Source organism: Ostrinia furnacalis, unplaced genomic scaffold, assembly GCF_004193835.3.
Source record: "Ostrinia furnacalis isolate ACB-3 unplaced genomic scaffold, ASM419383v2 OfSCF6941, whole genome shotgun sequence".
NCBI lineage: Eukaryota > Metazoa > Arthropoda > Insecta > Lepidoptera > Crambidae > Ostrinia > Ostrinia furnacalis.
Window position 1 is genome coordinate 140,793 of NW_021137180.1, and position 14,471 is coordinate 155,263.

Below are 14,471 nucleotides of genomic sequence, written 5' to 3' on the forward strand. Positions count from 1 at the left end.
ACTCCAGAACCTTTCTGCCTCATCGGCCATTTGTAATTTAAATAAAAGTTTTTGTATTAAGCCCTTTGGTTAATCAAAATAAGATTTTATTATTTGGAAAAATAAAATCGTCGTCACACTAAGGTAAAATGAAATTCGACGTGTTTATTCTATTCTTAAAGTAACAAATACTTCATTGGGTGTAGTTAATGCGATTTAGTCAAGCATGAAGTTAGTGTGAAAATATAAAAGGAGGAATGCGTTTCCAATCCATTTCATGGATACTGAACTTATTTGGTTCGTTATCGTTCTTACAAGAAGATACTTTTCCGATAAATTAAAATATATTTCGACAGTGTTTATGTAGGAAATAAGGTTACATTTTATTTTAAAGAATAATAGTTATTTTATCAGGAGTAAATTGCCGTCTTTAGCCGTGTATTAGGTACTGACAAATATATTTAATGCATTTGAATGTAAATGGTCTATATTACAAATTGATGATCCAAACTCAAGCATAGCTTACTCGCATTACATTTAAGTACATTATGGAGCAACGCCAATCAATATGTTTGCAGCCTAAACGAGACGCGTTTACTCCTTAACAACAAACGAAGATGATATATTTGTTACTGATAATTTAAGCCAAAAACAAAAGGCATAAACTTGCTATCTAGAGCACAAACACACTTAGCGTATTATATGCAGATGATGTATCCCTACTATTTAAAATACCAAATTGCGACTCAATCAATATCCTTAATAACATAACTGAATCTTATAAGACATTAAAACTTTGGCTCCAACAACATAATCTCGAAATTAACAATAAAAAAACTAAACTAATCCAATTTAAACCTTATCAAAAGAAACAACTTAACCTTAACTCTGTAACTAAAACAATAAATGTACAAGAAATAAACGAGTTTACTCTTCTAGGAATCACATTNCTTATCTATATATTATAAAAGAAAGTCGTGTTAGTTACTTCGCTTATAACTCGAGAACGGCTGAACCGATTTAGCTGAAAATTGTCAGGGAGGTAGTTTAGAGCCAGGAGAAGGACATAGGATACTTTTTATCCCGTTATTTATTGCCATTAAGGCGGAACAAAGTTCGCCGGGTCAGCTAGTTCTACATAATAATAGGTTTGGAAGTTCTTTACAAGCTTAAACTTGTTTGTTTGGCTCTTGTGCATAAAATCTTACTTTTACAGGCATGGTATGCAGCTAAATGCATCAAATAAATTATTAAGTAAATACTTTTATTTATCCTTCTTACTGTTAGAATTTTGCTGTGTGTAGGTTTTTCATATCCAGATTTATTCTTAGAGATGTTTTCTTTGTGTAATGAAGTACTATAACACTAACTTCATTTAGTAGTAAGTAGGCAATACTTACCACATTTAGTTTCAACAAATGTCATAATAATACGAGTAAGTACTTTAGTAAGTCCTGTTCTTTATATTTTTAAAAATTATTTTGGGACTGGATGGCGCAATACAGGGTGGAATTTTATAATGCCACCTGGAGGGAAAGTACTTTTAATATTGTAGATAGAACTTTTTTCTCAAAGAAAACATTCCTTTATTTTTGAAAAGAAATAGAACTACATTCAAAGATTTACAAACATTTTCTTGCCACACCCAGAATCAAACCAACTGAAATCTATTAAAAATTACAACCTGTATTTTTATTGCATCAATTGTTAGGGTNAATTTTTTAATAAACTTCCTGATAGTATAAAAAATTTAGATATAGATAACATTCATATATTTAAACAAAAGCTTAAAGCATTCCTAATAAATAGATGTTTCTATAGTGTTAAAGATTTTATAGAAGATAAATAATAGTTTTGTTAGAAGTAGTAGAGGTATATATTGTCATTTGTTATATAAATATAATATAATATTTTATATAAATCTATTAATAAATGAAATAAGTATGTAAGATAACATATAGTACCTACTTAATATGTAAGAAGATTGCTGTACCCAACCGGGTGTGCATTAGTTACCTAAGTTACCTAGTTTTAAGTTTCTTAGTGTACAATGTATTTTATTGCAATAAATAAATAAATAAAATAAATAAATAAACAAACAAAGCCTTTCGTTTATCTATACCAGATAGACGTAATCACTTACCCGAATTCCGAATCATTCCAAGACCTAGATTCTCATAAGCCCAACACTGGTCTGATAAATGATCCAGACGCAGCTACGACTCCATCGGCCCCGAACTCAAGTAATATCTTACTATCAACACAAGACACTTAATTACAAACAGTTGTTATGCGGACTTTATATCCGTTTTGTGTGCCACAAACGTGTGATAAAGCGAGATCATTTTTTATTTTTATAATAAACTCACCACCAAACTACAGGGTGTTAGGTAAATGGGTATATGAGCCGACACTAGCCCATGTTAACATGGGCATATAAATGGTATGGTGAAGTCAGAAATTTGATATCTGCATTTTATTTTTTTTAATTTTCATACAAAATTAATTTTATAAAATCCGTCTTGTATGAAAATTAAAATAATTAAAATGAAGATATCAATTTTCTGACTTTGCCATACCTTTTATAATATGATCATGTTAACATGTACTAGTGTCGGCTCATATACCCATTTACCTAACACCCTGTATACAGAGCTCACTTATCACCATCGTCATAATTTAGTCTCCGCTACTGGGACAAAACCCTCTCCAATTTACCAGAAGAAAGACTAAGGATTAGCATTGCACAAATTACTAACGGTCTCGTTAACCACTCCAGCTAAACTAAATTATAGATTCGCTTGTGTTAGGATTGGGTTCATCACAATATATACATAAATCGACGTGTCATACTTTCCACGCTATCGCGCTAGCCAGATTTATTGGAATTGCCTTTGTTTGCATATTTTTCCCCCACTTATTTCGACATCCACGGTAAGAGAATCTCTCTGATTGAACCAAATAGCTAGATTTTGCTTCAAGTTCATCATCATCATCATCAGCATCATCTCAGCCATAGGACGTCCACTGCTGAACATAGGCCTCCCCCAATGTTTTCCATGTTACCCGGTTGGTAGCGGCCTGCGTCCAGCGCTTTCCTGCTACCTTTATGATCCTCCTCCTTACCTTGCTTCTAGTTGCTATTTTGCAACAAAAGTATCTATAGTCTATTGTCGTACATCAGACGCTACTGTGTTTTCCTAATAAAATTATAAACTATTCGCTACCTCCACTTTCTTGGGCCAAACGAGCGAGATGCTATCACACCCACCCGGCAGGTCCCGGCAATCAATCATGGACAGGCATCATGCGACTGATATTAATTATATTACGATGATACCAATAGCTCGTATTTTTCTAGATTTATCACTTTCTCGTTATGACTGTGAAGACGTTCTGCGTAGATTAGATTTATTATTTGGATAACAAATTATCTAACTGCCGGGCAAAGATCGGGGGCGTATTTTGATCCATTTGGGTTCGTTACGTCATATTAGATAAGCGTTATCGAATATATCGTACGAGTATCGAACGAAGATCTGAAAATTTCTATATGAGTGTAAGCAGACAATGTAGTCAATTTTTCAGTCATATTAGTCAGATAAGGATCCTTTTTTATACTACTTTAACAATATCATTTAATAGTATAAATGTTTATTCAATGTTTTTGACTAAGATTTGGCACTTAAGACCTTAAAAAAAATGGCATGCTGCCGGTATTTACATAATCTAATAATATTTTAAACTTTTGCGTTCCATTTCGACTTAAATAGAAAGACACGGGTAAGGTAATAAAGTGGTAACATCACTAACAACAAACTGACAATATGAGTAATAGTTAAAAAATTTCAAGTCCGCCCGAACGGACGACGCAGCGAGCCGCCAGTCTGCTTGTGACCACGGCTGCAGCATAGCATCCGAAAAGTCAAGCCGTGAGTACATAATGTAACTCATTAATAAATGTCGCGTTAAGAAAACCCGTGTTTTTCTACTTAATTACATAATCTCTTGCGGTAGCCACGTTTCTCGTTAGTATAGAGGGCGGACATAATATCTGCCTCCCACAATATTAGCGTTAGGCCTCTACAAACAAACACACTTCCGTCATCTACTGTATTGTTTATACTTATATAATTTGAAGATATAACTATCTACACTGGTGCTACGCACCCCCAGTAGGGCATTTCATTCCTGTTTTGTTACAAGTTATCTTCCTAATAAATAAGATTGGAAAATAAACGCAAACTAATATTATGAAATGCGAAAATAACTCTATTATTTTCATCAATTGAGTTTTCACGACTAAAACACTGAACCAATTTTGGTACAGATCTGTATTATTTCATGATAATTCCTTTTTGAGATCTAGAAGAAGGAAATCGCTTTAATTTGCCTCTGAAATAAGTCTTAAATGCGATGACTTTGGTGACTTTGATGTCTAGCGACGATAGACTAAATTCGTCAATTTTACCACAAATTTCAATTCAAATAGTTTATTAACTGGCACTTATACACGTCCCGAATATAGCTTGCCCTACCACCACTTCGGGACAACATATGGGCTGGTGCTGAGAAGAAGTGGCGGAAAAAACTCAGTCACCTTTGCCAAAAAAACGACGATTCCCAATGATTTTATTTCTGAAGTATCATCACCTTCAAAATGGATCAAATACTTCATGTGTTTGATCTACTGTCGACCGGACAAAGTGATCCTTCCACACTCTTGTGCACTATAGTTAAGGCGCTTATACACTGCCGGACTGGCTTAATCTCCGCACTTGACTTGCATGAACCCATAAGTCCAATTTGCATAGGTCATAATCGGGTTATATGTATAGCCAGCTCAAATCCTTAGATTCTTGACTTAACTGTACCAAGTGCATAATTCATCATTATCATCGTCAACGATTACGTCATGAAATGAGTTTTTATAGTTTACTACAGTTACAAAGAAAGCTGATAATATATTTTACTATAACACGTTCTTTATTTTAAATCTCCATATCCAAATCCATCTGTTGCCCCAGTTACAGTGGTAGGGTTAAAGTAATACTGGGTCGTGTAAAAGAGCTTTTATTAAGCCTACTTGCAAATGAAGGTCGAGGGAAGAACCTGGATGCGGGCAATACAGGACCGGTCGTTGTAGAAAACCTTGTGGGAGGCCTTTGTCCAGTAGCGGACGTCATTATTAATTGTGGATAACGATGACGAATTCAATACTTTAGAAAAAAATTTTTTTCAAAAGTGTACAGGCACTTAGGCCTGCAAGGCCTATTTACAGTAGGTACAGTGTATAGTTCTATTTCTCGGATTCGGATCGGACCTAGTGCGAAACCGCGCTAAGCCCACGCAAGCCATAGGTTGTGTAGTACAGTAGATTTGTAAACGCCTGTGTTGATTTGCGAAGCGGACCCGGGCTCGATTTATGTGCGATACGCCTTAAACGAATGTTATGTCGTCAAGAAACAGGATTCGCATTCTAAATTATGTCAAGATAAAACAGTGCCGTTCTAAAATGTATTATTGGGGCTTTTCAAGTTATTCTTGAGGATGCAAAAATGTTCGTACACCATTAAAGTTAAATACCTATGTCATTAAGTGACAGCTTGTTGGTAATTCGAGCTTGTAAAGCGACAAATAAAATCCTGTTAAGCAAATATTTGCATGAGACTAAATATAAATCGACATTATAATAATAAGCAGTGAAAATAGCTTTGTGATTTATAAGTGCTAAATTGTAAGGCAGTTCAAGAAATTATTCACTTGCAATTTCTTAACTCATGACTCAAAATAACGAACATTTGCAAATCAATTGACTACTAAAGCTTAATTTCAACACGGCACTATATGGACGATTGGCGCAGTGGTCTCGATACTTGACTTTTGCCGCGACNTAAGTTTCTGATCTCACCCATTCACAGGGGGAGTTCCCCTACCCCCCTCTCTCCCTCCACCTCATCCCTACAATCCTTAACAATGCGATAGGGGAATAAACATTTTACCTTTAATAGTATGCCAAAAGGCTATTCTGACTAAGAACTTTGTGATGGTTCTGCTTTTTAATCATTCGGGATACTATAATTATGCCTAAAGATGATTCTGCCTTACAAAATTATTAGTTTTGAATGTATACCAAATGAGTGTATGCCTAACGAATTTCTGCGTAAAGAAGATTATGCCATCCGTTGTTATGCATAGTAAAATTATAATTAAAAAAGTTCTGCGAAAAAAGGTAGAACCGATTTTGCACTTACGTATTATACACGCGATGGTAGTGAATAGGCTTGAATACTACTTACACTAGTATAGCTACGAAATACAATAGTTACTAGTATAATACATTGCTCAATTGACTACTAAAGCTTAATTTCAACACGGCACTATATGGACGATTGGCGCAGTGGTCTCGATACTTGACTTTTGCCGCGACCGCTAAACGTTCAAGAAACGTGGGTTCAAACCTCAACTTCGTCAACATTTTTGTGAGAAATTAAAATTGTTTCTCTATACAATAATAATGAGTTCCTCTGACAACATAACGTTTAGACGCACACGGACGCAATCTGACTCGAGAGACAAAACTTTCTATGAGTCAACGCTAGATGACACTACTGGTAGCTTGCCCGACATAACTAATGATGACTACAATAAACAATTGAATGAATACAAGGAACAAATAGAGGAACTTACGCTGCAGTTGCAAAGTGCACATACAGAAATTGAACATCTCTCTTTAGAAAACAATAAATTGAAAAATATGAATGACGACTTAGTACGGAAGAATGAACTGTACAAAAAAGTCACAGAAAGCCCTGTGAAGAAATTTAAAACAAATTCTCCAAAAACGAATAGTCCAGTCCATAAAGTGAAGACAATTACTTCAACGAAGACATCAAATAAACATACACAAACTGAATACTTATATGAAAAAAGTAGAACTGTTAAAAACGCCTCGGATTTGCAAAATACTAATTGCCACCATAGTAAGCCAGCTTTAAAGACAGTGGACACTACCAAAGCTCAATACAAAAATAAAATATGCATATTAAGTTCAAACCAAAGTAATCGTATACTGGCCATTGCAGAAAACACTTTGACAAACAATTTTAAAACCTGCCATTACCTGATGTCACATTCAGGTATAAAACAAATGTTGGAGGGACTAAATACAAAGTTATCTGATTACACTATGAAGGATTACTGTATTATTTTATTAGGCGAGGAAGACTTTAGAACCACGCATAATTATATCAATTTGGTTTTACACATAAGAAAGGTTTTGCAAGGAGTAAAACATACCAATATTATAATGTGCTTACCTACATTTAAATATGGGAATTACATGCATATGTTTAACAGCAGAATAGAGAATTTCAACAATCTCTTATATCTGGACGTCACAACACATGAACATGCATACTTGGTCGACTCCAACTTAAACCTAATGTACGATCACAGCATGTTTTTTAAGAGAACTGGCATGGTGAATAATAGGGGCATGCAGACAATTTTTAATGACATATTAAATCAGATTTATGACATTGAACAGTATTTTAACACTACCAGATTCTTGACAAATTCTAAGGACAACATGACGGGAAAACGACAACCAAATAATAATATGGAAAATTTGAACACCGACGGAAATATTGAAGAAACGATAGCCATATCTGATCGTAATGTGACAAATGCGAGTGATGACTGTTTTTTTCGTGTGTAATCATGTACACATAATGCATCAGAATATTGATGGATTAATTAGTAAATCTGGCCTATTGTCTGTAAACTTGGATGAACTTGACTCAAATGAAAGAATAATTGATGTTTTATGTATTACTGAACACAACATGATCGAAAGTGATGTAGCACAGCTATCCATACCTAACTACACATTGGCTACATACTCATCAAGAAATGTAAGAAGAGGAGGATCCTGTATTTTGGTTAGGCACGGGCACCAATTCAGGGTTGTTAGCAGTCTTTGCTTACTGGGCATTATTGAATATTGTGTAATTGAACTCATTGAACTAAACATAATTGTAATTTGCATTTATAGACCGCCAAGGTCAACGACTGTTAATATTTTTTTCGTTAAACTTGATGAATTACTTGCAAAATTTATAAATAGAACAAGTAAGATCGTGATATGTGGTGACTTTAATATTAATACGTTGGTAAAAAACAAAGTTACAACAGAATTCGAACAGATGTTATTAAATTATAATCTCAAACTACAAATACAAGGTATAACACGTGCATCCAGTGGGACATGTTTAGACAATATTATACATAATGTCCGCGGATGTAAAAGTGAGATTCTTGAATTTGCTCTATCAGATCACAAAGCTCAGTTATTAAAATGTCCTACAAAACGACTATGTTTATTAAAGTATTGGTATGTAAGTAGAAGAGACTATAATAAGGAAAATTTTAGTAAGTTCAAGGAAGGATTACAACAAATAACCTTCAATAATGTATATGATTCTGACGACCCAAATGAGGCTTTTGACATTTTTCACGATACTTTAATTTTGTTGTATAATCTATGTTTCCCATTAATACAAGTTAAACTTTCTGCCATAAAGAAACCAAAATGGATTAGTAAAGGTATAAAAGTATGCAGCAAGCGAAAACGTAGTTTACTTTGGAAATATAGAAAATGTCCAACGTCGGAAAATAAACTCGAGTTTAAACAGTACTCAAACCGTTTTAAACGTATAATAAACCTAACGCAGAAAGCACAAAACAATTACTACATTAAAAATTCATTAAATAAATCAAAGGCCACTTGGAACGTAATAAATTCCTCTAAAAGTAATTTGCCTAGAGAAAATATATCTCATTTGACCGTGAATAATGAAAAAATTACTGACCCAAAAAAAATTGCTGACATATTTAATGACTTTTTTATAGACGTGGTTAAACCGATTAATGCTGACACTCTACAAAATAATTACAATAATGAGACTTTAAACAATATTCCTAATACAATATATTTAAGACCTTGCATACCTCAAGATATAGATAGAATTATCATGTCACTTAAGAATTGCAATAGTACAGGCTACGACGGCGTACACACAAAAATATTGAAAAACGTAGCAGAGTTAATTTCACCAGTACTTTGTCACATTTTAAACAATTGCATTGAAAATGGTGTGTATCCGGATAAATTAAAAACAACAATAATAAAACCTTTGTTTAAGAAGAAGAATAGGCACGATGTGAATTGCTATAGACCTGTTGCGCTAATTCCAATTATATCGAAAGTTTTTGAAAAGTACATCTACAATAGTTTATATGACTTCTTCGATAATTATAGCATTCTTGTAGACGAACAAAAGGGATTTCGTAGACGAAAAAATATTAATATGGCAATATACGACTTCTTACAAAAGGTAATGATAAGCTTAGACAATAGGCAGCCAGTTGCAGCAATGTACATGGATATGTCTAAAGCTTTTGATTATGTTGATCACGGACTCTTACTACACAAATTAAATTACTACGGAATAAGAGGAAATACTCTTAGTTTAATAGAATCGTATCTTAGTAACCGAACACAAATGACACAAATTAATAAAATATGTACTTTGACAAAAACTGAAAAGATATACCAGTCAAAAACTCGTGTAGTCAAGTATGGTGTTCCCCAGGGCAGTGTTCTTGGTCCGCTGTTATTCTTGGTGTATATCAATGACTTTCCAAAAGCTACCAGTCACCCTATGGTCCTCTTTGCCGATGATTCAAATATTGTTTTTAGTTCAGATAATGTTTCTACTTTAACTTATGAGATTAACAATTCTCTACAGTGTTGTATTAAGTGGCTGCAATCCAATAATTTAATAATTAATTTAGACAAAACTAATGTGATGAATTTTAGAATTAAAGAGAATAACAAACCGAAACTTGACATTAAATTCCTTGACACAAATATTGACGAGACTGAGCAAGTTAAATTTCTTGGGTTGGATTTAGACAATAAATTAAGATGGACTTTTCAAATACAATCTTTATGCAAAAAACTAAGTAAGTTCTCTTATGCCCTATACATGTTGCGGAAGATATCCAATGAATCAACAGTATTAACGGCATATCACGGATACGTCGCGTCAATCTTACGATACGGGATAATCTTTTGGGGTAATGCTACTGACCGAGAGCTAGTGTTCAGAGCACAGAAGAGATGCGTACGTGCAATCTGCCAGCTAAAACCCACAGATACATGTAAACCTCACTTTATACGGTTGAACCTTCTAACTTTGCCATCTATGTATATTTATGAAGTTGCGGTCTTCGTCAGACAAAACCCAACATTATTCAGAAGTCATCACAGATCACGCGACAAGAATTTAATATGTAAGGATCCTTATAAGACAACTTTTTTTGCTAAGAATATTGTAGGCATGGCACCCAAGATTATAAATAAATTACCAAAAGACATTAGATTAATTGAACATCTAAATTCATTTAAAAAAACTTTACTGACTTATTTAATTAATAAATGTTATTATAATATATCTGAATTCTTTGACGATAAATCTAATTAGTTTATGTAACTGCCAAATTTTATTGTTGTCTGACAAATTGTATGCTCTTTGAGCGGAACATAGTGATACTACCTAATGTAACATGTCACCATTTTACCTATGATTCACAATAAATGATTTTGTATTGTATTGTATTTGTATTAGAAACCTTATCTTCGGTTTTTGAGCCATCAGTGTATATTTGTCTATAGCCTTCCCAAGAATTAAGTTCATTATTTACAACATATTTACAAGAAAGTTTTTTATTAATTATTACATTTATATAACAAAACTTACTGTCATATTCACCTCCATAACACGGTAATAAATCGCTAGTATGTACATTATTATCATCTTTTAACCTTCTGATATCCGATAGCACAGTACTCAAATAAGAAGGAAAATTAATTTGTAATAACTTGGTCGTTAATAAACTATTATTTACAGACAACAATCTCATCAAAAACGTTTGCCTAAGATAGTCAAATCTAATGAATAAAGGAGGTAAGTTGCACTCGATTTGCATTGAATTAATTGGTGAGGTGTTCATTGCTCCTAATATAAGTCGCAAATTCTTATTTTGGATTTTTTCAAGTTTCTCTACAAGTTTCTTATCAGAGGCAAAACAAAAGAATGCATATTCAAAATGGCTTCTTACCAAAGATTTATATAATAATAAAAGTATTTTAGGATCTGCACCCCAATTGGTTCCAGTAAGAGATTTAAGAATATTTGTAGCACGTAGAGATCTTTCTATAAGGCAATCAACATAGGGTTTCCAAGAGAAGTTTTGTTGGAAAGTAACACCTAAGAATTTTGCACCTGATTCCAGTGGTAGTTCTTGATGGTTATATTTAATACCCGAACTTAATAAATGTATGCAGCGTTTCTTAAAAACAACAACTTTACTTTTATTTGCATTTACATCTAAAGTATTAACGGCATATCACGGATACGTCGCGTCAATCTTACGATACGGGATAATCTTTTGGGGTAATGCTACTGACCGAGAGCTAGTGTTCAGAGCACAGAAGAGATGCGTACGTGCAATCTGCCAGCTAAAACCCACAGATACATGTAAACCTCACTTTATACGGTTGAACCTTCTAACTTTGCCATCTATGTATATTTATGAAGTTGCGGTCTTCGTCAGACAAAACCCAACATTATTCAGAAGTCATCACAGATCACGCGACAAGAATTTAATATGTAAGGATCCTTATAAGACAACTTTTTTTGCTAAGAATATTGTAGGCATGGCACCCAAGATTATAAATAAATTACCAAAAGACATTAGATTAATTGAACATCTAAATTCATTTAAAAAAACTTTACTGACTTATTTAATTAATAAATGTTATTATAATATATCTGAATTCTTTGACGATAAATCTAATTAGTTTATGTAACTGCCAAATTTTATTGTTGTCTGACAAATTGTATGCTCTTTGAGCGGAACATAGTGATACTACCTAATGTAACATGTCACCACTTTACCTATGATTCACAATAAATGATTTTGTATTTGTATTTTGTATTTGTATTTGCAAAAAATGACCGTTTCAAAATCTTTACATTTCGTATGTTATTTTGCTTTCATAAGCAAACTTTAAATATTTTCTTATTAATCCAACAGATATAAGAATGTGCTAATATGCAATTCTTCGATTACTTATGTCCAACCTAAAAATATTTTTTCTTTGCAATTGATATCGCTTCCTTTGTAATTCTTCTTTCCTACCAATTTTACTAAATTATTTTTAAACATTATAGGTAACATATCAATATTATATTTTTAAAAGCCAATAAATAAATCAATCTAAATATTATTACTTCAACAAAACACCGCTAATTGATGTCAAACACTGACATTACAAGTCACAAGACACTAATCTATTTAAACACGTCACCTCAAAGATCAAAGACTTTATTATCGTACATTATAAAACGTGTAAAATTGCTCGACTTTCACGTGATAACATTATTTATTTGTCTTTTACACGAAATGAGTTCGTTTGTTTAGGTGCTGTTTATTTCTTTAGTGCTCAAAATGTGGTTACACAGATATAAATTGAGATCAGTGGCTTCTTTTATTAATATATGTACAAGTGACACTTCTTATTTACTTTATGAATCAAAAAAGGCCTTTACTCGTAACCAAAAAAAGAATAAATGACACTCATTTATATTTAGAAATTGAGATCAGTGCCCCCATTTGTTGATCAATATTGTCTTCTAATTCTATTTTGATCTTATTTCTTCTAATTCGTAAGTATAAAATGGGTCTTTAGCCATAACAATACTAATAATAGGTTTTACTGACAATTTTGTTAAAATAATATTTTTTTATATTGGTGTATTTCGTGTAGTTAAACTTTTTTGTAAATACCTCATTAAGCGATAAATAAAATGAAATTGACTTAAAAAAAAACAAATGCATATCGTTTTGTTGATTATGACGCGAAACGTCATCAGACAAGAACAACTGACAGTCGATATCGGTCGAATAAAAAGCAAAATTTACTGGCCAGTTTCAGCATAAACTCTTGATAGAGTCTAAAACTTCATAGTGTTTTTTGTTTCAGATGTCACGTGAGCGAGTGTGCCCATTTAGAAAATACTTCATGGGTGACGAACGCCATACCTCTGGTGAAAGAAGAGCTGTCAAAATGCACAAGGTACCAAATGGCGAGAGATGAGTACTCATATACAAATGACACGATGTGTGTCGCTGAAGACTTCAGGAATAAAACAGTGCCATGCAAAAAGTTTGACTATAGTGAAGAGGAATACTCCATAGTTAAGGACGTGAGTATTAAAAAGTACTTAGGTACTAAATACGGCCCGTATTCACAAACATTACTATGAGGTCTCACAGCGCGTGTGGGTCACAGCGCAGGCGTCACAGGGTGACACACGAACCAATGACAAAGCTCTATTCAACGCTGTGCTTTGGATTTGCTGCTTCACTTAAGCAAGCATCGGTCGTGAATACGGGCGTAAATTGTTTTCCGTATTCCTTGCGAGAAGCTGCAGGCAAAAGTCTATAAGATATTAGACACTACATAGTGATGATAGATACTGTAAAGGTCAGACCAGACTGTATACTATGCAATGTATGTTTGTAAAGATAAGACGTCCACGCGCCGCATTCTCCATTCGCGCACGCGACTGACATGCGGTTATCAACACTATGCACAAAATATGTCATGATAACTTGATAGAAGTAGCTGACTTGTTTAACGCAATTATCATTATCCTACTGGGTTAGGATACGCGTAGATAATCTTATCGATGGTTTTTGACGAAAAATGTATGTATGTAACAAATGTATTATCGCCTAGTGACTTGGTAAAAGTATATCGTGGTGCGCATCCTCTTTGCTCTACTGGAATACTGTGTGCTTACCATGAGTTTACGTTAGGTGAGCTCGCTAGCGAATACGTCAAAAAATTCTATGAAGATTTTATTTCTTGAAAGTAGCCGCTAGGGGGCGCTGCATAATATGTCATACATTTAAATGTCATTTTTTTACGCCGTCGCTAGCGAGCACACCTAACGTAAACTCATGGTAAGCACACTGAACATTACTCATACTGGACTTACGCCCGTTTTCACAAACATTACTATGAAGTCTCACAGTGCGTGTGGACGCACAAGGTTACACACGAACCAAACACAGAGCTCTATTCAACGCTGTGCGTTCGATTTGCTGCTTCACTTAAGCAATTCGTTTGTGAATACGGGTGTGTGTCACTCTCTTCACATTAAGTGTGAAAGATTCATAAATATAGACATGTTGGGTTGCTGGTATTAATTTGGGTGGTTTCGTTGTACCTTCCTAAAAAATAGTGTTTTTTTAATATCCGTTGTTTGGTAACCACTGACGTTCAAGCTTTGCTTAGTTTATAAAGAGCGCAGTGTAAAAAAATGCATAAGGGCATTTATTATTGTACAAGGTCT

The 14,471-nt window shown here is 33.7% G+C and overlaps 1 protein-coding gene across 1 annotated transcript in view; it reads left to right on the top strand.

The window, feature by feature from the left end:
- LOC114363007 (organic cation transporter protein) overlaps positions 1–14,471 on the top strand; it is a 30,561-nt gene that overhangs the window by 8,997 nt on the left and 7,093 nt on the right. Inside the window, exon 2 of the mRNA XM_028318599.1 lies at positions 13,094–13,316. Within this exon, the coding sequence (XP_028174400.1) occupies positions 13,094–13,316 (223 nt within the window). The remainder of the gene's footprint in view (positions 1–13,093; positions 13,317–14,471) is intronic.